Source organism: Bos mutus, chromosome X, assembly GCF_027580195.1.
Source record: "Bos mutus isolate GX-2022 chromosome X, NWIPB_WYAK_1.1, whole genome shotgun sequence".
NCBI classification, from domain to species: domain Eukaryota; kingdom Metazoa; phylum Chordata; class Mammalia; order Artiodactyla; family Bovidae; genus Bos; species Bos mutus.
In genome coordinates, this window is record NC_091646.1 from 48,191,859 (window position 1) to 48,216,692 (window position 24,834).

General features: G+C 39.2%; 1 protein-coding gene across 3 annotated transcripts in view; it reads right to left on the reverse strand.

Moving 5' to 3' along the window:
* PCDH19 (protocadherin 19) overlaps positions 1–24,834 on the reverse strand; it is a 132,066-nt gene that overhangs the window by 46,905 nt on the left and 60,327 nt on the right. For 2 of the 3 annotated variants that reach the window (XM_005888592.3, XM_070365870.1), the window contains one exon: positions 14,884–15,056. In XM_005888592.3, the coding sequence (XP_005888654.2) occupies positions 14,884–15,056 (173 nt within the window). The remainder of the gene's footprint in view (positions 1–14,883; positions 15,057–24,834) is intronic. The other variant, XM_070365869.1, reaches the window with a different exon arrangement.

Genomic DNA, 24,834 nt, shown 5'->3' on the forward strand with positions numbered 1-24,834 from the left:
GTGCTTCTCCCCAACTGCTGAGACTCTTATAGTCTTCAATGTTCTAGAAACTATTCCTCCCCCCCACTCACCCCAAATCCCAAAGTTAGAAACAATCTAATAGCATTCATTTACAATTTAGTGTGAAACAGAATAAATGCATTCCCTCTTCCCAAAGGCTACTTGAAATTTGAACTATAATTATAAAATGAAATGCTTGACCCTCTGTTAAAGGTATTATAGACAGCAGCAAGCAGATGAGAGGCTCTGAAATCATGCAAAGTAGATATTTTGAAAATTGAAATCTCCATAGTAATAATAGCATTTTCTATTTTTGAACACTCACTATGTGTCAGGAAGTAACACTAAGTGCTTTACCTAGATTATCTAACCACCCTGATAAGTAATTTCTGTGTTTACTCCTATTTTATAGATGATAATATTTAGGGCTCAAAAAATAAGTAATTTCAGTAAGGTTAATAGCTATTAAGAAGTAAAGATAAGCACGGCACTTTGTCTTATTCAAAAATCTGTATTCTTAGTCACTATGATGCTATGCTTGTCTTCAGATTTACAGGCACACTAGTGATATTGATCTTATAGAAAAGGAATAGGGTAGAAGCTGTTTTTCTGGCTCAATGGGACTTGCTTATATTAGTTGGAGCCTGAATTGATGGGACAGTGTCTAGAAGATTCTAATGACAATTAGAATTCTCGGGTTTACCTGTGAGGATTAGGTATGACACCAACCTTATGGCAGAAAGCAAAAAACTAAAGAGCCTCTTAATGAAAGTCAAAGAGGAGAGTGAAAAAGTTGCCTTAAAGCTCAACATTTAGAAAACAAAAATCATGGCATCCAGTCCCATCACTTCATGGCAAATAGATGGGGAAACAATGGAAACAGTGACAGACTTTATTTTTGGGGGGCTCCATAATCACTGCAGATGGTGACTTCAGCCATGAAATTAAAAGACGCTTGCTTCTTGGAAGAAAAACTATGACCAACCTAGACAGCATGATAAAAAGTAGAGACATTACTTTGCCAACAAAAGTCCGTCTAGTCAAAGCTATGGGTTTTCTAGTAGTCATGCATGGATGTGAGAGTTGGACTATAAAGAAAGCTGAGTGCCTAAGAATTGATATGTTCGAACTGTGGTATTGGAGAAGACTCTTGAGAGTCCCTTGGACTACAAAGAAACCAAGCCAGTCAATCCTAAAGGAAATCAGTCCTGAATATTCATTGGAAGGACTGATGCTGAAGCTGAAACTCCAATACTTTGGCCCCCTGATGCAAAGAACTAACTCATTGGAAAAGACCCTGATGCTGGGAAAGATTGAAGGTGGGAGGAGAAGGGGATGACAGAGGATGAGATGGTTGGATAGCATCACAGACTCGACGGACATGAGTTTGAGCAAGCTCCAGGAGCTGGTGATGGACAGGGAAGCCTAGCATGCTGCAGTCCATGGGGTCACAAAGAGTTCATGAGGGGAAACATCATACTTATGGAAGCCTTAAAGTAGACTGTGTTTCTTGGAAAACTGGATTTTAAACCAAATATCCAAAGCAGATAGTTTTATGAGCCCCTAATTAGCATCACAAAGGAAATAACAAAAGGTTAATGAGAGATGGTTAGTTTGGAAAGGTGGTTTCCTGGTGCCAGCTCCAGCAGCTCAGTCTGTTTCCAGACTCATTAGATGCTTAGATTGATCATCAGCTGAATTCAGGAAGTGCTCACTTGCTGTGTTAGCAGAAGGCTAGTGTGATTCACGGAGAAGGCGATGGCACCCCACTCCAGTACTCTTGCCTGGAAAATCCCATGGATGGAGGAGCCTGGTGGGCTGCAGTCCATGGGGTCGCTAAGAGTCAGACACGACTCAGAGACTTCACTTTCACTTTTCACTTTCATGCATTGGAGAAGGAAATGGCAACCCACTCCAGTGTTCTTGCCTCGATAATCCCAGGGACAGGGGAGCCTGGTGGGCTGCCGTCTATGGGGTCGCACAGAGTCGGACATGACTGAAGTGACTTAGCGGCGGCAGTGTGATTCAAGACATCTACCCTATAGATAACTAACTAGGACCCAACAGTAAGGTAATGTTTTCTGCAGTCAAATAAGGCAGGTTTTCTTTGCCTTCAACTTCAGTTGACATCAATTATAAATCTGAAAGTGTTTGGTGAAACTCCGAGATAATGAAACTTTCTAAGTTGACAGTTGGTACAAACAAAGGTCTGGCTCCAGGTCCTTAAGATCCAATTTGTGCATTAAAACCATATTTCTGAATTTGCATTTTGCACTAAGCAGAATCATCCAGTGAAATAAAATCCAAACTTAATAGAGTACTCACAGATAATCACTCAACTTCTAAAATGTACAGCTTGATGGACAGTGAGTCAACAAAAAGAATTTGCACTTTGGGCTTTACTCTGGACTTTGCCACTGATTTGTGTTCTGACATGAATAAAGTCTTCAAATTCTTAGTGTATCAGTTTTTCTTCCAGAAAAAAATATATGGAACAGATAATTATATGAAGCATATCTCTGAAATAAAATGGTTCCTTGAATTAAAAGAACTAAATTTTCTAGCTAGTGATAATAGTTCTCTAAATAATAGTTCCCTAAATTTAAATAATAATAATAAATAAGTATAGTTATCAAATAATAATAGTTATTATATTAAATAATAGTTCCCTAAATTTAATAGGATTCACATTTGCATATGAATGATGGTTCAGCTTCTGCATTGGACTTGCTTCAGTTTATCAACAGTTTACATGACTCTCACAAGCTGGAGGCATTTTTTTTCCCAATAAGCTGATTTTTAAATTAAATTAAAATCAAAACCATTCTTTTAGTTTACTTCCCATATTAAAACAACTGACAATCTCATTAGTGATTTAAAACAGCAGGTGGTGATGTCTTAGAACAGTCTGACCAGTCTATCTTGGAACCTATATCATTCCTCTTCCCCCTTTTTCCATGTATTAAAAAGGGAATATTCTATTGTTCACTCAGGTTGGAAACTCCATGGGATGAAAGAGGAGGGAAGAAAGCAAGTAATCAAATATCTATTATTATCCAAACTAAGAAGAGAAAAGAGAGACTATATGAGCTTACAAGTGGTGAAAGAAGCCATATATTGGAAAAAGTATTTCTGGATTTGAATTTACAAACTCATGGCTGGGAAGCTGCCTTGCTGTAATCAACTAAAATTACCAAGTTTCTCCAGGTGATTACAGTAGTGTTTGTTTACAGATATCTATTAAAAGGGAAGCAAAATAATGAGTTGCACTTTTATTTTAAAGCAGATTACAGTTGCACTCCTGCATGATTTAGCATAGGTATTAAACCACAAATTAGAAAGAACTTAAGATCAAGATTTCCAGAAGAAATATCAATAACCTCAGATATGCAAATGATACAAGCCTTATGGCAAAAAGTGAAGAAGAACTAAAGAGCCTCTTGAGGAATGTGAAAGAGGAGAGTGAAAAAGTTGGCTTAAAGCTCAACATTCAGAAGACAAAGATCATGGCATCCAGTCCCATCACTTCACGGCAAATAGATGGGGAAACAGTGGAAACAGTGACAGATTTTTTTTTTTTTGGAGGGGGGGCTCCATAATCATTGCAGATGGTGACTGCAGCCATGAAATTAAAAGACACTTGCTCCTAGGAAGGAAAACTTTGACCAACCTAGACAGCATATTAAAAATCAGAGACATTACTTTGCCAACAAAGGTCCGTCTAGTCAAGGCTATAGTTTTTCCAGTAGTCATATATGGATGTGAGAGTTGGACTATAAAGAAAGCTGAGTGCTGAAGAATTGATGCTTTTGAACTGTGGTGTTGGAGAAGACTTTTGAGAGTCCCTTGGACTGCAAGGAGATCCAACCAGTTCATCCTAAAGGAAATCAGTCCTGAGTGTTCATTGGAAGGATGAATGTTGAAGCTGAAACTCCAATACTTTGGCCACCTGATGTGAAGAACTGATTCATTGGAAAAGACCCTGATGCTGGGAAAGGTTGAAGGCAGGAGGAGAAAGAGACAACAGAGGATGAGATGGTTGGATGGCATCACCGACTCAATGGACATGAGTTTGGGTAAACTCCGGAAGTTGGTGATGGACAGGGAGGCCTGGTCCATGCAGTCCATGGGGTCACAAAGAGTCGGACACAACTGAACAACTGAACTGAACTGAACTGAAGACTTAGCTAACTGGAGCAGGGGGAGATGAATGTGTTTTTAAGGTTTTAACTTCTGCCAAAAATCTTCCTGTTCAAATAAGACAGAAACCTAAAGAGTCTCATTTGCCATGAAAGTCAAAATTATTAAGATTTGAAAGAACTAAAGATATGATGTTGCCTATTGTTTCATATTTAATAGCTTACAAGTTTGTTGACTATGCTGTTGTGAAGAATAATGGAATAGAATGATTGTTTCTGATAGCCAGAAACCCTCAAAAGACAAAATGTCTCTCTCTCATGAGGCCACCTCAATGAAACAGAACTTTGAATGAATTCACCAAGAATTCATTTTCTGATAACCTCCTTTGGCCCCTTCTGAATTTAGTACCTTTCAAATCACCTCTCGTACCTATCTATCTCACCTATTCCTCCAACTACAACAGTAGATCTTTGGGGTGCACATTTTGGGGTGATAACCTGTATTTACCATATCCAGTATTTTACCATAATACCTAAAATGCCACAATATTCTTCTGACTTTTCACCTTCACACTAATGCTTAGTAGTGAAGGATTTGCTCTAAAATGACTCTAGATACTGATAGCCCACTGATAATCTCTTTAGGCCACCATGGATAACTGCCTTATAGTCTCTCTGCATGGCAAAATAACTGGTTTAAGGGCTCCATTCTTCCTAATTGCAAAAGCATCTGTTTTGTCTACCCACTTTAGGCTGTGCATAAGTTTCTAAAAAAACAACTCTTCTGATGGCTCTAAAGGTCAGTTCAAACCTTTTCTAATTTGGTCCTTGGTGATTTTTCCATGGCTAAAGTTTTATTGGGGGTAAGCCTTGTAGGAAGAGAAATTGAAAAGACTTCCTTGGCAAGCCACATTTCCAAAGTGATGTGTCAAATTAGCTTTCATTGGCCCAAAATAAACAGATAATGAGCCATCTGGTAAGGACAGAGATCAAATATACCTGGGGCAAAGACCTGATCCTGGATGATAAAAAAGCATCTACAGTAAGAGAAGAAAGCCATCTCACAGATATTTTGCCTATACAATAAGGAAGTAATACAGGATTTTGGTATTCTTGAAATTGCTTTTTAAATCAGGACTCAATTCTTCATATTTATTTCATAAGAAAAGGGTTAATGGGAAGATGAACAGAAAAAAATATTTCATAAATATTTAAATGGAAAGTTCAGTTTGTTTTCCCATCCTGATGGAGTTTATTTATGGTGCTTAACCACCTTAATGATGGAACAGAAATGATGTTAAATAGATTGAAAAACCCAAAGAAGATAATGATCTTGATATTTCAATGGACTGTTTTAGTATGTGAATCAATCATATGATTTATCCCTATAAAACAATTTTATTTGCTTCTCATCTGTTGTCCTATTGCCAGCATCCCTACTTATCATGGCCTACAGAACTTGCTTTATCATGAAGCAATTGGAAAAACTTCACCTAGCAAATCACCCAAATAGAGCTTAATTTTATCTCACATGCTATCTCAGGGCGTGATCCACTTGGAACTTTTAGTTGTCTCAAAGTCATTGTCTATTTTAAGTTTTATTATTAATAATTACCTATAGTAAAGGATTCATTATTCATCAAGAGAATAAATACCAAGGTCTTTCCTGAGTGGTTGACACTGAGAATTTCTATATTTCTGAGCACTTGGAAAGAATTGGAGGATGGAGGCTATATAAAGGGAGCACACTGAACAGTTAAGAATTTCATTCTCTAGGAGTTTATGGCCAAATAGCACAAATGGTCCAGTATGGAATAGATTGCATGGGATCAGTGAAGAAATTAATTAAGACAACTTCAGCTGGAAAGCAAAATCCTTTTCAAAAGACACTTCTGCGTAATGGGATTCCTTTGGAGGAATACTGGAAACCACGCCCTGAGATAGCATGTGAGATAAAATTAAGCTCTATTTGGGTGATTTGCTAGGTGAAGTTTTTCCAATTGCTTCATGATAAAGCAAGTTCTGTAGGCCATGATAAGTAGGGATGCTGGCAATAGGACAACAGATGAGAAGCAAATAAAATTGTTTTATAGGGATAAATCATATGATTGATTCACATACTAAAACAGTCCATTGAAATATCAAGATCATTATCTTCTTTGGGTTTTTCAATCTATTTAACATCATTTCTGTTCCATCATTAAGGTGGCATTGAAACATGTAAAATATCATGTATGAAATGAGTTGCCAGTCCAGGTTCGATGCACGATACTGGATGCTTGGGGCTAGTGCACTGGGACGACCCAGAGGGATGGTATGGGGAGGGAGGAGGGAGGAGGGTTCAGGATGGGGAACACAGGTATACCTGTGGCGGATTCATTTTGATATTTGGCAAAACTAATACAATTATGTAAAGTTTAAAAATAAAATAAAATTTTAAAAAAAGAAAACATTATTATATAAAAAAGAGGAAGAATGCTTTTATTTCAAAGTAGATAAACTTGAGCTGTCCTAAAAGAATTCTCTGACCAAAAAGCCCAAGCCAAAATAACGCTAGCAAACAACCACTAAGAGCATGGATGTTTCCATTAGTTCGGCTGTGCTGTGCTTGTCGTTCAGTCATGTACGATTCTTTGTGACCCCATAAACTATAGCCCACCAGGCTCCTCTGTCCATGAAGGTTCTCCAAGCAAGAATACTGGAGTGGATTGCCATGCCCTCCTCCACAGGATCTTCCCAACCCAGGGATTGAACCCAGGTCTCCCACATTGCACGCGGATTCTTTACCATCTGAGCCACCAGGGAAGGCCAAGATTACTGGAGTGGGTAGTCTATCCCTTCTCCAGCAGATCTTCCCGAAGCAGGAATTAAACCGGGGTCTCCTTACATGCAGGTAGATTCTTTACCAGCTGAGCTACCCAGGAAAAACCTTCCATTAGTTAAGGACAACATTTTATTCTAGTGGCCACCTTATCAATAAAATGTAAATAATGCTTTGGAAGGAATCCATTTATCTGGTGCAACAATGTAGTTGAAATAAACAAAAGCATCCACCTGTTATCTCTCTTCCCACCTACCCAGCCATTGCTGAGACTGAGAATGGATAAAGGTCCTGGACCTCAAAAGGAAAGAGAAACTGGGTATTGAGTATCACTGAGTACTTCCTAACCAGAAAGGTAAATAGGCATGTCAGAGATTAAACCTACCATTTTACAATGACATTAACTAAAATTAAGCAGGAAGTTCAATCTCAGAGCAGAAGAATTTAAAAAGAAAATCCTTAACATTGTGACTGTTCAAATTAGAACATCAAGGAAGACTCTTTCATGATACTCTTATTAAAAATATGACCTTGACTGTAACCATCTTCTTTTTAGTTTCTTCTGCTTTATTGGCACAATATTAATAAGATTCATATTAGTCCCAGGCTCTATTCTTAGAAATATTTCTAAAATAAGAGTTATTCATTTCATCATTGAGCTGACCTTGTTCACCCCAGTAAAACTCAGATAAGCAAATCTAAAAAGGTGATAATTTTCACAGTCAATAACAAAAGTAGCTGACACTTTCCCAGAGCTGGACCTATTGCTGAATGAATGAATAACAATATCTACGTATGGATTGTTCCTACCTGGTATTAGAATGCTGTATACCTGAGGCAAGATGAGAAAACCTGAAAGCCATATATATAGAAACTCTGTATACATATACTTTACTGTGTTCAAGTAATTAAACATTTTACCTGGTATGTTTTCAAGAGGCTAAAGACATCTTTAAACAATTCTATATGAGCAAAACCAGGGGAGAAATAACCACATGAATTGCAAAACAGTATATCTAAAAGATGCTAATTTGACTCCAGGGGGAGCTAATCAACCTCTTTGTTGAACTAAAGATAAACCTTTTTGACAGCAAATACTGTCTGATAAAATGGAATTTTCAATTACTCTATGAACATCTGGTTCATGCTACCATTTCTGGAGCCCAGCAGCACACTGCCTTGCAATGTCACAAAATATTCTCCATTGAGAACTCCCTATTTTGCTAAGAGACTAATTGAAATGAATGGCAATTTAGTGAGGTGAGAGGTGAGTCAGGGGATAGGTAAGAGGATAAGGAAGGGACATTCAGTCATGGAATCATAATTTCATTAAAAGGCTATAGGAAATGAAATTACATACTGTTGATAGAGTGTTGAAAGTGTAAACATCCTAATACACCTGTGCTTGAAACTAGAATATGCATAGTGTGCAGCCTCCAGAACATTTTCATGGCTAATTTGCAACAGCGGTTGCATTAGGCACAGCTCAAGTTCTTTAAATCCATGTTTTACACAACAAACATGTTAAATGATATACAGGTGATGAAAATAGCAAATGAATAAGTTTAGGAAAATGCGAAGAACCTACACTTTCAGAAATAAAGCAATTATTATATTGCATTTGGGTGCTTTTGGATGTGAAAATCAGATAGATGTTCTCACAAATTTCTGTACATTGCTTCCATTTGGTATCAATTAGCATGGGAGGGAAACCAATTCAGTGTTGTAGTGAGTTCCAAATTAGGTGCATATTATAGCAATTAAATTCAATTTTTCAGCTGATGAATTTATAATCAATAATTAAATCATAAGGTAAGAGAGATTGAGTGTGATTTGAAACAAATTAGTTGGGCTTGGGACGAGTATGTACAGTTCTAAGACATGAACCCATAAACTCTAATTTCATCAGAACTACACATTTGAGTATTCATAATGGGATATACAAGTCATCACAAATGAGCATGCAAAGAAGCAAGGAGACAAAAGCCTATTAAACCCAGCACTATTCAACCCAGAAATAACCTTGACAGGAAGGGCTTGCAGTCCTATGAGACTCCCAAATGTGCAACAAACCCATGAGCCTCTGGCACCTCTGAGCACTCTACTTTTTGCTTACTCTTCTTAGAGATTGTCTGCAGAAATTGCACAGGGCAAAATTTTTATCCCTGCAAGAAGGTGTAATTTTACCAAATAACTCAAATTCAGGGAGGGAAAACATTGGTTAAAAGATTTGAGTGTGACTCCCCAACTCAGCACCAAATCAGGTGGTAAAATATGCTGAGTGACAATACTGACTTGTTTTCAACGTACTCTGAGAGCTACAGAGACATAGCATTGCAAAAAGTGCCATATGCCAGTAGAAAGTATAGGATAAAGAACGCTCCATCAGCTGCTTTTCTGGGAAGCCATGACAAGAGCTACAGTACTGGGGGAGAGCTGAGACATATTAAGTCAAAGGCACTATAGATGATAAATGTAATTCAGACACCTGGCAACTAGGAAATTTGGCTCAGTCAGTTCATCAACCCACTGATCAGGTTTTAGGCATGTTGCAAGTGATACTAGGATTGGTAATAATTCAGAAAGCAGAGATTCTTATTATTTCATCTTATCTCCACCCTGACACAGCTCACAGATATGTCTGGTTGGGGCAATCAAAAAAAACCAAAACCAACACAATTCTGTAAAGTAATTATCCTTCAATTAAAAATAAATAAATTTAAAATTTTTAAAAATTGTAATTATCCTCCAATTAAAAATTTTTAAAAGATTAAAAAAAAAAAACAGCAAACTGATGGTACAAAGGAATGCTGCTGCTAAGTCACTTCAGTCATGTCCGACTCTGTACGACCCCAGAGACGGCAGCCCACCAGGCTCCCCCATCCCTGGGATTGTCCAGGCAAGGAACACTGGAGCGGGTTGCCATTTCCTTCTCCAATGCTTGAAAGTGAAAAGTGAAAGTGAAGTCGCTCAGTCGTGTCCAACTCCTAGCGACCGCATGGACTGCAGCCTACCAGGCTCCTCCATCCATGGGATTTTCCAGGCAAGAGTACTGGAGTGGGTTGCCATTGCCTTCTCTGACAAAGGAATGGGGTCTGTGGAAATTCCATCTGGGTGACGGGTAACCCAAGGTATCCAGGTGGCAGTAGCAGGAACACCCAGAGCCCATGGTGTCAATAGTGTAAGCTGGGGATTCTGTATACAGCAACAGCAGTGGTGACCTCACCACACAACTTCTGTTATCATTTGGAGCACTGTTTCTGGCTCTGCATCTCTTGGGCAACTCAATATCATTTGAATGAATTCTTTATCTACTCAAATTAATAAAATGTAGAACATATTGACTGTAACCAGTATGTTTCCAATAAAATTAAAAGTAAAACAAACAAACAAACAAAAAAACCCACAATCTGAAGTCAAGGGTCTAAATCCAGACTCTTGCCCTTTGAGTACAAAATTCTTCCAGCTATTCTCCTTTGGTTAAATATAGTGATCCTGCATTCCCTTGTCTAGGAATGTTCTCAGAGAAAAGTAACTGAAAATTAAGGGATCTGAGAATCTCAAAGCACCCTTGACATTCACATTGAGCATTCTTTAGCTACAGTAGGGTTAAAAGAATAAACTCCAAAGAAAGTTTTGGCAGTGTGAAGAAGTATAGGGCCCTGGTTAAGAAAATGAGAAGCAAATACTGTTTGTACATTTTCCTCAAACACTAGCAACACAATATGAGCTCATTGAACAACTTGCTCCTGTTCAAGGAAAAAAATTAACAGTTGAATAAAATTATCCTTATTTGGAAAATCCTGAGATTCTTCATCATTCATATGTCTATATATATGCAAAGAAAAATTCTGCACTAATATCCAAATTGGAAACATCACAGAGAGATCTACAGACATGAAATCCAAGGTGAGATAAATTCCCCCAAACAAAGGCATAAGGTGAAATGTATTGGGTATATTTGGCCCAACTTTGGAGTAATTCTGATAGGACTAGAAAACATAATTATCAGGATCAGAGTTAGTCTGACAGTATCATTATAACCCTTGCTCTTCTCCAGAGACATCCATTCAAATCTCAAAAACTGTTCAGCTCTGGCAACTTTTGGATTTTGGGGTACTTTGGTTTGAGATGCCTAACACAGTATCAGTGAACCAAAGAGAACTGGGACCTTTTTTCCTCAAGATATCTTTGAGACTTTCAGCACTGTCTGAGTCCAGAGGAGATTCCATTTTCCCTTCTCACCTTTCTAGATCAGTAGTCCTCAGGAGCAACAATACCATGTTGCCTGGAATGAATAACTAGAACCACACTAATTATGATTACTATTTATGTAATTATGTAATTAGAATGGTTACCAGATCAGGCAGGCATGCATGATAAATTTGTTCATATTTGTCTTTCAACTACTTGTGTGAAGTCAAGTGAGCCTTAGGAAGCATCACTATGAACAAAGCTAGTGGAGGTGATGGAATCCCAGTTGAGATAGTTCAAATCCTGAAAGATGATGCTGAGAAAGTGCTGCATTCAATATGGCATCAAATGTGGAAAACTCAGCAGTGGCCACAGGACTGGAAAAGGTCAGTTTTCATTACAATCCCAAAGAAAGGCAATGCCAAAGAATGCTCAAACTACCGCACAATTGCACTCATCTCACACCTAGTAAAAAGTAATGCTTAAAATCCTCCAAGCCAGGCTTCAGCAATACATGAACCGTGAACTTCCAGATGTTCAAGCTGGTTTTAGAAAAGGCAGAGGAACCAGAGATTAAATTGCCAACATCTGCTGGATCATTGAAAAAGCAAGACAGTTCCAGAAAAACATCTATTTTTGCTTTATTGACTATACCAAAGCCTTTGACTGTGTGGATCACAATAAACTGTGGAAAATTTTGAAAGAGATGGGCATACCAGACCACCTGACCTGCCTCTTGAGAAATTTGTATGCAGGTCAGGAAGCAACAGTTACAACTGGACATGGAACAACAGACTGGTTCCAAATAGGAAAAGGAGTATGTCAAGGCTGTATATTGTCAGCCTACTTATTTAACTTATATGCAGAGTACATCATAAGAAATGCTGGGCTGGAGGAAGCACAAGCTGGAATCAAGATTGCTGGGAGAAATATCAATAACCAGATATTCAGATGACACCACCCTTATGGCAGAAAGTGAAAAGAATTAAAGAGCCTCTTGATGATAGTGAAAGAGGAGAGTGAAAAAGTTGGCTTAAAGCTCAACATTCAGAAAACTAAGATTATGGCATGTGGTCCCATCACTTCATGGCAAATAGATGGGGAAACAATGGAAACAGTGGCTGACTTTAGTTTTCTGGGCTCCAAAATCACTGCAGATGGTGACTGCATCCATGAAATTAAAAGACACTTACTGCTTGGAAGGAAAGTTATGACCAACCTAAACAGCATATTAAAAAGCAGAGGCATTACTTTGCCAACAAAGGTCCATCTAGTCAAGGCTATGGTTTTGCCAGTGGTCATGTATGGATGTGAGAGTTGGCTATAAAGAAAGCTGAGCACAGAAGAATTGATGCTTTTGAACTGTGGTGTTGTAGAAGACCCTTGAGAGTCCCTTTGTCTGCGAGGAGATCCAACCAGTCCATGCTAAAGGAGATCAGTCCTGGGTGTTCATTGGAAGGACTGATGTTGAAGCTGAAACTCCAATACTTTGGCCACCTGATGCGAAGAGCTGACTCACTTGAAAAGCCCCTGATGCTGGGAAAGATTGAGGGCAAGAGGAGAAGGGGACGATAGAGGATGGGATGGTTGGATGGTATTACCAACTCGATGGACATGGGTTTGGGTGGACTCCAGGAGTTGGTGATGGACAGGGAGGCCTGGCGTGCTGCAGTTCATGGGGTCACAAAGAGTTGGATATATCTGAGAGACTAACACTTTCACTTATAGGAAGCTCAGTTGTACTGGGATATCATAAGGTAGAGCCAGAGATGTAAGCAAGACCTGAATTCCCTTTGTACCTAAACATTAATGACTCAACCAAATTGTAAAGAACAAACACAAGGGATGGTTGAAGGTTTAGGCACTGCTAGAACAATGGAAAAATGAAGATACATGTATGAGAACTGAATATTGAGAAACAAAATGTAGAAGTGTGCCAAAACAGAACAGCAAAAATGTGTGTATGTGATCCCCACCTTAAATGTAGGAGAGTCTTGGGATAATGCCATATATTTGCTTTAGAATCTCATTATTACACTATCTATAGGATATACATACAATACATCCCTTTTGTAAGAAACATCCCCTCAGATAAACTAGCTCCAGTCCACTGGTACTGTTTTCCTAGAGATACGGGACAAAAAAAAAAAAAAAAAAGACACAAAAAAACAGATATTGTTCTAGACAAGCACAAAGTGAGAATCAATTCTGACTATTTCTTTTCCTAGAGTTATTTCATTTTAGAGAACATCTAACTAAAACCCTTTCTGATATAAATGAAAAAGCATTTCTTTGAGACACAAGACTAGAAAATGATACACATCAGTCTGTATTCTGTGACATGCTGCTAATCCTCTGAGAATTAAATAACCTCTGTTTCAGTTATATAAATGTTTAATTTTTTCATCTTTAGTCTTAGGTTGCTTGGAAAGTATATTATCTCTGAGGATGTCACCAGTCACCAATTAGGGAAGGCAGCTCACAGTTGGTAGTGACTTACATATATTATAGACTTTGACACTTGGATCTGCTGGGAAAGGGATGGATTAAACAATCTAATAGAATCTACAGTGAGAAACTTTTTCTCAACAGAAAACATTTTGTTTTGTGGATCATGCATTTTTTTTCCTTTGGTTTCATTTATAAGACCAAAACAAAGCCATTTAATGATGTATACAGTGAAATGAAACAGTTGAAGACCAGCACATAATCACCATATTTTGTTTTCTCATCTTTAAGTCTTTTAGCAGCAGGGCTTCCAGCTGAGCTTGCGTCTAGCTACTCTCAAGACATAGCCAAGCATTCTGAAGCTTCACTGAGCCTAAACACCAAGCTGAATTCATAGTTCTTAATTGAAAAAGACAGGCTGTTTGCCTAGCATGTTTGCATCAGTAAAACATTGAAAATGACATTTGTGCCCAAGTCCATCTGAACATTCTGCCTTAGCTGAACTCTGCTAATGTTTTTATACCCTGGTTTATGCTTGGAACAGTTTTAAATAGCTCCTCTTGCTAAAGCATGTGTGCTAGATTCCCAAAAATAGACTCTTCTTCATACATGAGGATGTCGTTCCTGACACATGCTTTGAGGCATTTTTGACATGCACAGAATGTTACATTAAGTTTTCTTACTCTGGTGTCTCCTATGACCAGTGGCTTGCATTTGCCTGGTAGCTAGAGGGATTTGGCGGCATCACCATCTCATAGACAAAGTGGGAAGTTTTGCACTCTGTCTCCTCAGTAAAGAGTATGCAATATGTGGTCAGAGAAGAGTCTCCTTCTGGGAAAAGCTAACTAGCCTGATATGGAAATAAAACTCACCCCTTTGGTGTCATAAGTGCTGTGTTCTCTGCAACTCAACTGGTCAGTTGAATTCATGTACTAAATCAAAAAGAGGCATTTTTCCTGGTGAGAAGGCATCTGTTGATCTCCTATGTTTGTGATGCAGTTATGATTGACAAGTGTGTATGCAATATGCATAGGTAGTCAGCTTTTTAAGTGCTTAAACGTTTATATGATCATAGTGAATCCACTCATAGAGGGCAAAGAAGAGTCTGGACAGGCGTCAGGACATCTTGAAACCCTTTAGGTGCTACTGAGGCATGAGCATAATACACACCTTCAACATATACTCATTACAGTAAAGAACAGTACAGGAGTACAGTGAGCCTCTAAACATCCTGAGTTCTTTGGAATCTATGGTTGCAACTTATAGCCAATCAGTCCTTACCATGGTCAGGCATCTGAGATCCCATGGAGGTCACACTGGTGTTCAGCACATCATTGACAGCAGTGTCACAATACAGGCTCCGCTGGATATCATGTTCACTGTCAGTCTGGTCGCTCTCCTCATGGCCGCTATCCTTTAGGCTGTTGCCCTCTAAGTCCTTGAAGGTGGAGCTGCTGGGTTGAAGAAAGAATGATAATTTATAACTGTGACAGATCTGATTTTTAAAAATCTTTCAGAGCCAGGATGATGTCAGCTCCGTGATGAGGCCAACAGTGACTGGATGGTCCATCAGGGCAGGAGAAAGAAAACTTTCTGTTTAAAGATCATGGAACTTAACACTGTAGAGAGGTTCTCACTATTGAATGCTGATGAAGCTAATCACTTTCATTCACTTATCTTCAGGGCATCACTACAGGCAAGGCAGAAGGAACTACAATTCTGAAACAACCACCTGCAAAAAATATCATTATTTCAGAAGGTTTTTTTCCTCTTATGCAATCAAAGTAAAATAATAACAGCTAAAGTTTACTGAGGGATTACTGTGCATGAGGCACTGTTCTAAGTGCTTGATATGAGTTCACTTTTTAAAATAATCACAACTCTATAAAATAAAGGTGCTATTAATATTCACATTTCATGAAAAAAAGAGGCACACATAAGTTGAATAACTTGTCCAAGGTCACACAGCTGGTGAAAATGTAGCAGATTTAAGACCAAACCCAGGCGGTCTGACTCCAGAGCCTGGCCCCTTAACCCCTATTTATACTGCCTCTCCAAAGATGTCTACTAAGCAACTGTGAAAATGAAAGTGGGAGAAATTGACGTAACGCAATTTAAATAGAAAGGGTTATCAGGATCAGAGAACTTGGGTCAGATTTAACTGAGAGAGGCTGAGGGACAGAGTCAAAGAAAAAAAAGGAGAGGTAGGAGCTGAGAAGAGAGCCTTGGTACATGGAAAGTAAGACGAAAGTGAGAACCAGAGGAAACAGTGCGTGCAGTTATGCTAAGAACATGGCAACCTGCAGCTCAAGACTTTGTGGGTAAATTTTTCTTGCACTTAGTAAATCAATCCACCATTCCATGCACTAACCATATTACCCAAGAACCCCACTGCAGCTGCTGCTGCTAAGTCGCTTCAGTCATGTCCATCTCTGTGCAACCCCATGGACTGCAGCCTACCAGGCTTCTCCGTCCATGAGATTTTCCAGGCAAGAGTACTGGAGTGGGTTGCCATTGCCTTCTCCGCAAGAACCCCACACCATTTCTCAAAAGATAAGAGACTAATACATCAGGTACATCCATAGAGGCCTCATCTTCTCTAATACTTTGTATGTCCTGACAGAATGTGCAGCTGTGATGCACCATGGACTATAAATTAGGCATAAAAAATACCTAGTGAATGGTGAATCCATTCCCTAGTCAGTAAGGAAGCAGCGAAGGCATACTCAAGAAAATGTGTTGTTGTCTCAACAAGGGAGAGCAGCATGCTTGTGAATTAGGACAAGTCCCAACAGACCTACTGTACTTCTGAAAAGGCAGCCCTGTGGAGATGACACTGCAAACTCACTCAATCTGCTCAACCTTGAACATCCACAGGCCTGACTCTCTGAGGCTTTGATAAGAACACTAAGTACATATGATGAAGAGCTATGCCATGGACACAATGCCTACATTGTCATTCTCCACACTGGTCAAAAGGAATGACAGCAGATTTTTAACATATGACCAACCTAGATGTAGAATGTTTGCTGCCCTGAATATGAAAAGGAAAAGATCAAAAGGGCAGTAACGGGAAAGCCATAATTATCAGAAAATGAAGGGCAAAAGGGGGTGAAGCACTGACCTATTTGCTAATTATTTTCAGAAAGAATAAATGAGCATCAACTGTATTAAAACTAAAATCACTCAATAGGCCAACTCACTCAGCTCCTTCAAATTTTGTCATGTAGCTACTCAGCCCTGTGGACCCACCAGGATGCAGTTCTATTCAAAAACCAATCATCCTATGAGTTTTTATGGTCATTAACACCAATTGGAAACACATACTTTAAAATGTGTCACTATCTCTAGCTTCATGGCACAGATTTGGAGGCTTCCTATAAGTACTAATTCCACAGAATGAACAGATTCAAAGTTCGCTTTTTAGAAAAAAACTCTGGTCCTGTCCACATGCACCCCTGCACCTCAGGAGAAAGGAAATGACCTGCCTGGATGGTCTTACTGGCTCCTACATTTTTATAACAAATAATTTTTGACCTACATTCATTCCTGCTATCTGAAGAATGTGAAAATTTCTTTAGTTCACAACGCACGATTGTTACCTTAAACCACAGAATTCAACTCTGACTTCACTGCATTTCAGCAGTTGCTAAAACTTGCTTGAGACAGATGATGGTGAGGGGTATAAAATAAGGACAATGTAATTAACCATTCTTTTAGAGCAAGGTTCCCAACCTTGGCACTACTGACACTGTATAAGTCTGTTGGTGGGGGGAGGCAGGTCTTCTGTCCATTATAAGACGTTTAGCAGCATCTCTGGCCTCTATGTACTAGATGCCAGTCATGCCTCTCCCAGAAGGCACAACCAGAAATGTCTCCAGACATTGCCAAATAACTCCCAGTTGAGAACCACTGCTCTAGGTTCTTTAAACTCTATTCCTGTAACATGTTATATTTCCTGACTGTAGTGCAAAGAGCATTGAACTTGGAGTCATCAGAACAAGTGATAATCCTTAGTCTGCCACTTCATCTATGGGAACCTGGGCCTGATAGCTAATGTCTCTGTGCCTTGATTTCCTTGTCTGTAAAATGCATCTGCTGGGAATTCCTTGGTGGTCCAGTGGTTAGGACTCCTTGCTTTTACTTCCAAGGGCCTGGGTTCAATCCCTTCTCAGGGAACTAAGCACATGATTATTAATCAACTATACTCCAATTTTCAACAAAAAAAATAATGAAAAATTAAACCCTAGAAAAATGCATTTGCTAAAACCTCCTTTACAAAGCCATTTTGAAGACTTCATCAAATACTTCACATGAAGTACCAGTTATACACAAATGCTCAATAAATGGTTATTGCTTAATATGATCATTACTCCCATATATGATAATGATTTCATTGACTTACAACTAAATATTATGTACATAGTTTTTTTTTAATTGGAGGCTAATTACTTTACAATATTGTAGTGGTTTTGCCATGCATTGACATGAATCAGCCATGGGTGTACATGTGTTCCTCATCCTGAACCCTCTTGCCACCTCCCTCCCCATCCCATCCTTCTGGGTCATCCCAGTGCACCAGCTCCAAGCATCCTGTCCCATGCATCAAACCTGGACTGGCGATCTGTTTCACATATGATAATATACATGTTTCAATGCTATTCTCTCATATCATCCCACCCTCACCTTCTCCCACAGAGTCCAAAAGACTGTTCTATACATCTGTGTCTCTTTTGCTATCTAGCATATAGGGTTATCGTTACCATCTTTCTAAATTCCATATATATGCATTAGTATACTGTATTGGTGTTTTTCTTTCTGACTTACTTCACTCTGTATAATAAGCTCCAGTTTCATCCACCTCATTAGAACTGATTCAAATGTATTGTTTTTCATGGCTGAGTAATATTCCATTGTGTATATGTACCACAGCTTTCTTATCCATTCATCTGCTGAGGGACATCTAGGTTGCTTCTATGTCCTGGCTATTATAAACAGTGCTGCGATGAACAATGGGGTACACGTGTCTCTTTCAATTCTGGTTTCTTCAGTGTGTATGCCCAGCAGTGGGATTGCTGGGTCATATGGCAGTTCTATTTCCAGTTTTTTAAGGAATCTCTACACTGTTCTCCATAGTGGCTGTTCTAATTTGCATTCCCACCAACAGTGTAAGAGGGTTGCCTTTTCTCCACACCCTCTCCAGCATTTATTGTTTGTAGACTTTTGGATAGCAGCCATTCTGACCGGCATGAGATGGTACCTCATTGTGGTTTTGATTTGCATTTCTCTGATAATGAGTGATGTTGAACATCTTTTCATGTGTTTGTTAGCCATCTGTATGTCTTCACTGGAGAAATGTACATAGTCTTTGTATAGGATTGATATAGGAAATGCATATATAAAGAATGCTGCTATATCTTCTATAAACTATAGTCAGACATTGTCCACTATATCAATTTCTTCTAAAATTAAGGGACAGGAAAAGAAATTCTATCCAGTGGGTATCCTTCCTTTATTGAAAAATGAGAATGACATGCTCTGGTATACTTACTCTGTCTTGGCTTCTCAAAAGCTTCAAGGAAAATATAATGTTTAATTGCAGTGAGTTAGATGCCAGGGATCTCTATTTTGCTTTTCCTAATTGGTTTTGGCTCTATCTTTTAAAATTTTGATAATCATTTAGAGATCTCTTCAAGAAAATTAGAGATACCAAGGGAACATTTCATGCAAAGATGGGCTCGATAAAGGACAGAAATGGTATGGACCTAACAGAACCAGAAGATATGAAGAAGAGGTGGCAAGAATACACAGAAGAACTGTACAAAAAAGATCTTCACAACCCAGATAATCACGATGGTGGGATCACTCATCCAGAGCCAGACATCCTGGAATGTGAAGTCAAGTGGGCCTTAGAAAGCATCACTATGAACAAAGCTAGTGGAGGTGATGGAATTCCAGTTGAGCTATTTCAAATCCTGAAAGATGATGTTGTGAAAGTGCTGCACTCAATATGCCAGCAAATTTAGAAAACTCAGCAGTGGCCACAGGACTGGAAAAGGTCAGTGTTCATTCTAATCCCAACGAAAGGCAATGCCAAAGAATGCTCAAACTACCACACACAATTGCACACATCTCACACGCTAGTAAAGTAATGCTCAAAATTCTCCAAGCTAGGCTTCAGCAATACGTGAACCATGAACTTCCTGATGTTCAAGCTGGTTTTAGAAAAGGCAGAGGAACCAGAGATCAAATTGCCAACATCCACTGGATCATGGAAAAAGCAAGAGAGTTCCAGAAAAACATCTATTTTTGCTTTATTGACTATGCCAAAGCCTTTGACTGTGTGGATCACAATAAACTGTGGAAAATTCTGAAAGAGATGGGCATACCAGACCACCTGACCTGCCTCTTGAGAAATCTGTATGCAGGTCAGGAAGCAACAGTTAGAACTGGACATGGAACAACAGACTGGTTCCAAATAGGAAAAGGAGTACGTCAAGGCTGTATATTGTCACCCTGCTTATTTAACTTATATGCAGAGTACATCATGAGAAACGCTGGACTGGAAGAAACACAAGCTGGAATCAAGATTGCCAGGAGAAATATCAATAAACTCAGATATTCAGATGACACCACCCTTATGGCAGAAAGTGAAGAGGAACTAAAAAGCCTCTTGATGAAAGTGAAAGAGGAGAGTAAAAAGTTGGCTTAAAGCTCAACATTCAGAAAACAAAGATCATGGCATCTGGTCCCATCACTTCATGGGAAATAGATGGGGAAACAGTGGAAACAATGTCAGACTTTATTTTTTGGGGCTCCAAAATCACTGCAGATGGTGACTGCATCCATGAAATTAAAAGACTCTTACTCCTTGGAAGGAAAGTTATGACCAACCTAGATAGCATATTCAAAAGCAGAGACATTACTTTGCCAACAAAGGTCCGTCTAGTCAAGGCTATGGTTTTTCCTGTGGTCATGTATGGATGTGAGAGTTGGACTGTGAAGAAGGCTGAGCACTGAAGAATTGATGCTTTTGAACTGTGGTGTTGGAGAAGACTCTTGAGAGTCCCTTGGACTGCAAGGAGATCCAACCAGTCCATTCTGAAGGAGGTCTGCCCTGGGATTTCTTTGGAAGGAATGATGCTAAAGCTGAAATTCCAGTACTTTGGCCACCTCATGTGAAGAGTTGACTCACTGGAAAAGACTCTGATGCTGGGAGGGATTGGGGGCAGGAGGAGAAGGGGACAACAGAGGATGAGATGGCTGGATGGCATCACTGACTCGATGGACGTGAGTCTGAGTGAACTCGGAGTTGGTGATGGACAGGGAGGCTTGGTGTGCTGCGATTCACGGGGTCGCAATGAGTCGGACACAACTGAGCGACTGAACTGAACTGAACTGAAGTATTATAAACCACATTGGAGCTTTTGGCTTTTTATAGGAAGAAGAGAAATAACAAAATAGTGAAGAATTGGCTACTTGGACTTAAGGGACTGGTAATTTGAGAATGAGAAGTCATATGTTCTCTAAAGAAAAAGCAAAGTGTATTAACCCCCTCCCCCAAACCTTAAAATAGTTAACTTGTATAAAGAACAGTTTGTCCATCTGACAAACTAAGTGCCACTTACTCTCATCCTGTAAGGACATTTAGTGGCTTAATGAATGGATTTGTGTAAGGCAGTTTAAGATGCAGTAAGTAAGATGCTGCAAATTGTAAAACAGCCTGGTAAATGGCCACTCACCCAAAACAATTTATGCCAGGCATAAAAAAATACTGATTTCACTTGCTTTACTACCTGTGTACCTCTTGGGAGATGAAAGACTTATAAAGCAACTTTTGTGGGACAATAAATTAGGGTCCTTTTTGCAATGGTATTGTAAATACAGATGTTTCTATTACTTGTTCTGGTGAGTAACAGAGGAACAAGCTTGAAAAAATTTGGAATAAGATTCTGTACATAAGACTCAGAGAATACTTGATGAATGAACATTACTAACATTCTGACCCATATTTACACTTCAAAATATTAGAAATCTTTCCAAAGAACAGAAAAATCTGAAAGGAGAGAATATCTTTCTAGTAGGTAACACCACATACCCAGGAAATAGCTTCTGAGAATAAGAATGGACTAAAAGTCAAAAGAGTAGGGTAACTATATTAAGAAACATAAGATCCTAGAGTGGTTCTTTGGAGAAGGCAATGGCACCCCACTCCAGTACTCTTGCCTGGAAAATCCCATGGATGGAGGAGCCTGGAAGGCTGCAGTCCATGGGGTCGCTAAGAGTCGGACACGACTGAGCGACTTCACTTTCACTTTTCACTTTCATGCATTGGAGAAGGAAATGGCAACCCACTCCAGTGTTCTTGCCTGGAGAATCCCAGGGATGGGGAAGCCTGGTGAGCTGCCGTCTATGGGGTCGCACAGAGTCAGACACGACTGAAGCGACTTAGCAGCAGCAGCAGCAGCAGCAGCATAGTGGTTCTTGGATCACCTGTATCACAATCACCTTGGGAACCTGTGAAAACTGGAGATTCTCTAGGGATGGCACTAGAGCCTGCATTTAACAAGCCTCCCAGGTGATTCTAATGCACAAAAAAGGCCAGAAATTGCCGGTATAAAGGAATGTTTAATGCTAGTTTTCAATGGAAAAATGCTGAGTTTTTTTTAAACTTTTTTCATCCATTCCTTCAATAGACATGTACCAGCATTTGTTATAGACAAGGCACCATACCAGGTGCTGCAAAACCCCAGGACAATTCAGGTGGAAAAGGAAAGCACTCTGTATGGTTTAGGAGCCAATGCTCATTTTCTTTCCCACTCTGCTTCAGAGCCATGTTCATTTCCTGCTTTATTTTCTTTGAGCTACAGCCCCATGCCCTGCTTGATATTGCTCAAAAGCACTGCAGGAATGGGTATCAGACAGCAGTACAGAAAACTGGCATGAGGAAAGACAGTGTTGCAGCAAGGGCAATGTCCCACTGCTGGCTTTCCTTGCTCTGAGATGATAGCAAGACAACAAACATAGCAGGAAGGAAATTCATCCAGAAAAAATTCTGAACTGTCTTGGCTTGTTAATCTGGGACTCTGACATAAACCTTGGGTATACCTACAGGTTACAGATGACGTTCTGGAAAAAAAAAATACTACAGAAATAAATCACTAGATTACTCAGTGCAGAAGATTATGGGGCAATATGCTATATATCTTCCGTTACACTTCCTGATCTACTCCTCACCCTTCTGAACCTTAATTTGTGCTAGGAGAAACCCCGTTGCCTTCTGGCTTTCTTTTGGTTTACCTCAGGTAGACAGATGAGAGAGAGAAAAGGAAGCCGGCACGTAAGCCCTGGAGAATGCCAAAAAGCAGGCTCTAAGAAGAATCCTTGGGTGGGTAGAAAGTGAACAGAAGAAGAAAAAAAAAGGATGGGAAAAGAAATTCTCAAAGTTGGCCTGAAATTGGATTGGCATTTAAAGAAATGAGAACTTGATAATAAAATTAAGACTGATAATCAGATTCAGAATTTTCTGGCCAGGATATTTCCCATGCATGTAAGTGGATCCTCAAGAAACCACATACAGTGAAACACCTTTCAAACATCACTGTGAGCTATGTGAACACAGTTTGTGTGGTTTTATCATCTGATGTTAATTACTACTCTCTTAACACTTTCCATACATTTTACATTTAAAGTAGTTAGCCCCCCTCAAAAAGCATAGCACACAAGATTCCCTGTGTCTTTCCAGGTATTGTGCTTTGTCTAAATTCAACTGATCCCATAAATTCCAAGACCTTTGTAGTTTTCCAAAGCTCTCAGGATTCCAAAAACAGAACCTGGCAAAAATGCTTGTGTCCCTGAGCTTTCCTCTTTAACCAAGGTGATCCCTGATTGAAAGAAAAAAAAAAAAAAGCACTATCTTTGATCTCAGGGAACATCAGGAGATTTTTCCACTGAGAGCCTATTAATTCCACATTGTACCTTTTGTGTGTGCATGTGTGTAAATAAAAACATATAATTAATCAAAATCAGAAGTTCTAGTGAGTCCAAAAGCTGCTAAAGAAATACATGTGTCCCAAAAGCTAAATGTTTGAACATAAGTTTTCATCTCATCAGTTTGCCTTGTGCATTGGATATTCAGGTCTGACCTAAGATGGTGAGGGTTCCCAAGAGTCTTAGCCTTCCGCCATGGTATGAAAATCAGGTTCATGCTACAAGTTTAACCCGGTCGTAGAATTTCCAGGTACCCAGAGCTAGCCCAAGGGGCCTGTGAGGATAGGTAACTCACTGTTTTTATCAGAAGTCTGAAAAAAGGGGTTTGTAATAACAGTTCTGAAGCAGAAAAGAAAGCAAATTTCTGCTGCAGTTACTCTAATCAGTGTACAAAAAGAGGGCTTTTATCCTTCCTAATAAATCAGTTGAATAATTTCGATTTCCTCACCTTTTGATTTATTCTGTGGGCCAAGAAAATATTCAAAATGGATCCTTCCCAATCCCTCAAAAAATTCCAAACAATGCTATGACTGTTAATACTGGGCTCTCCATTTTCACATAATTAACAATTATCACTTAAGGTCACAAGTGGTTCCAGACCAATACAGATAAGCCTAGCATGTTAGCAGGCATTACTGCAGCATCGTGAATTAAATTAGATCTGAATTAAAGTTGTTTCTACAACAAACTAGTTTATTCCTCAAATCCTACCCTTCTGGTGATATAAATTTATGGGATTAGAGCCAGCAAAATAATAGAATTTTCAGATCTTGTCTACTGCAGCTCTAACATACCCTGCTTGCTTCTCTATTTCATTTCTATTAACAATCACACACAGAGTTCAATTTTAGCTACAGAATAACCTCTGGACCATTTAAGAGGACAATTGCATCAAACAGTAATAAAGGCATCATCTGAATGGTCAGTACCAGTTTTTCTGCACAAATTCTCTGCTTAGAGGACTCCCTAAACCCCTTATCTTGCCTGCCTGGGGCACCTTGGTGACCACTGCACCAGATGGAATCTTCATTCCTGAAATCTTCCTGCCCTGGAATCTTCCAGGCAGTATTCAGTTCTGTATCCACATACATTGTGTCTCCGTGAATAACTGGTTATGAGCAACCATTCACACAAATCTCAACTTTGAATGCTTCACTTGAAATACCTATTTTAAGATTTATTGTATTAGCAAGTATATTATCTTTCCCTCTCTCATCTATAAAGTTTTTTAAAGATAAGAAA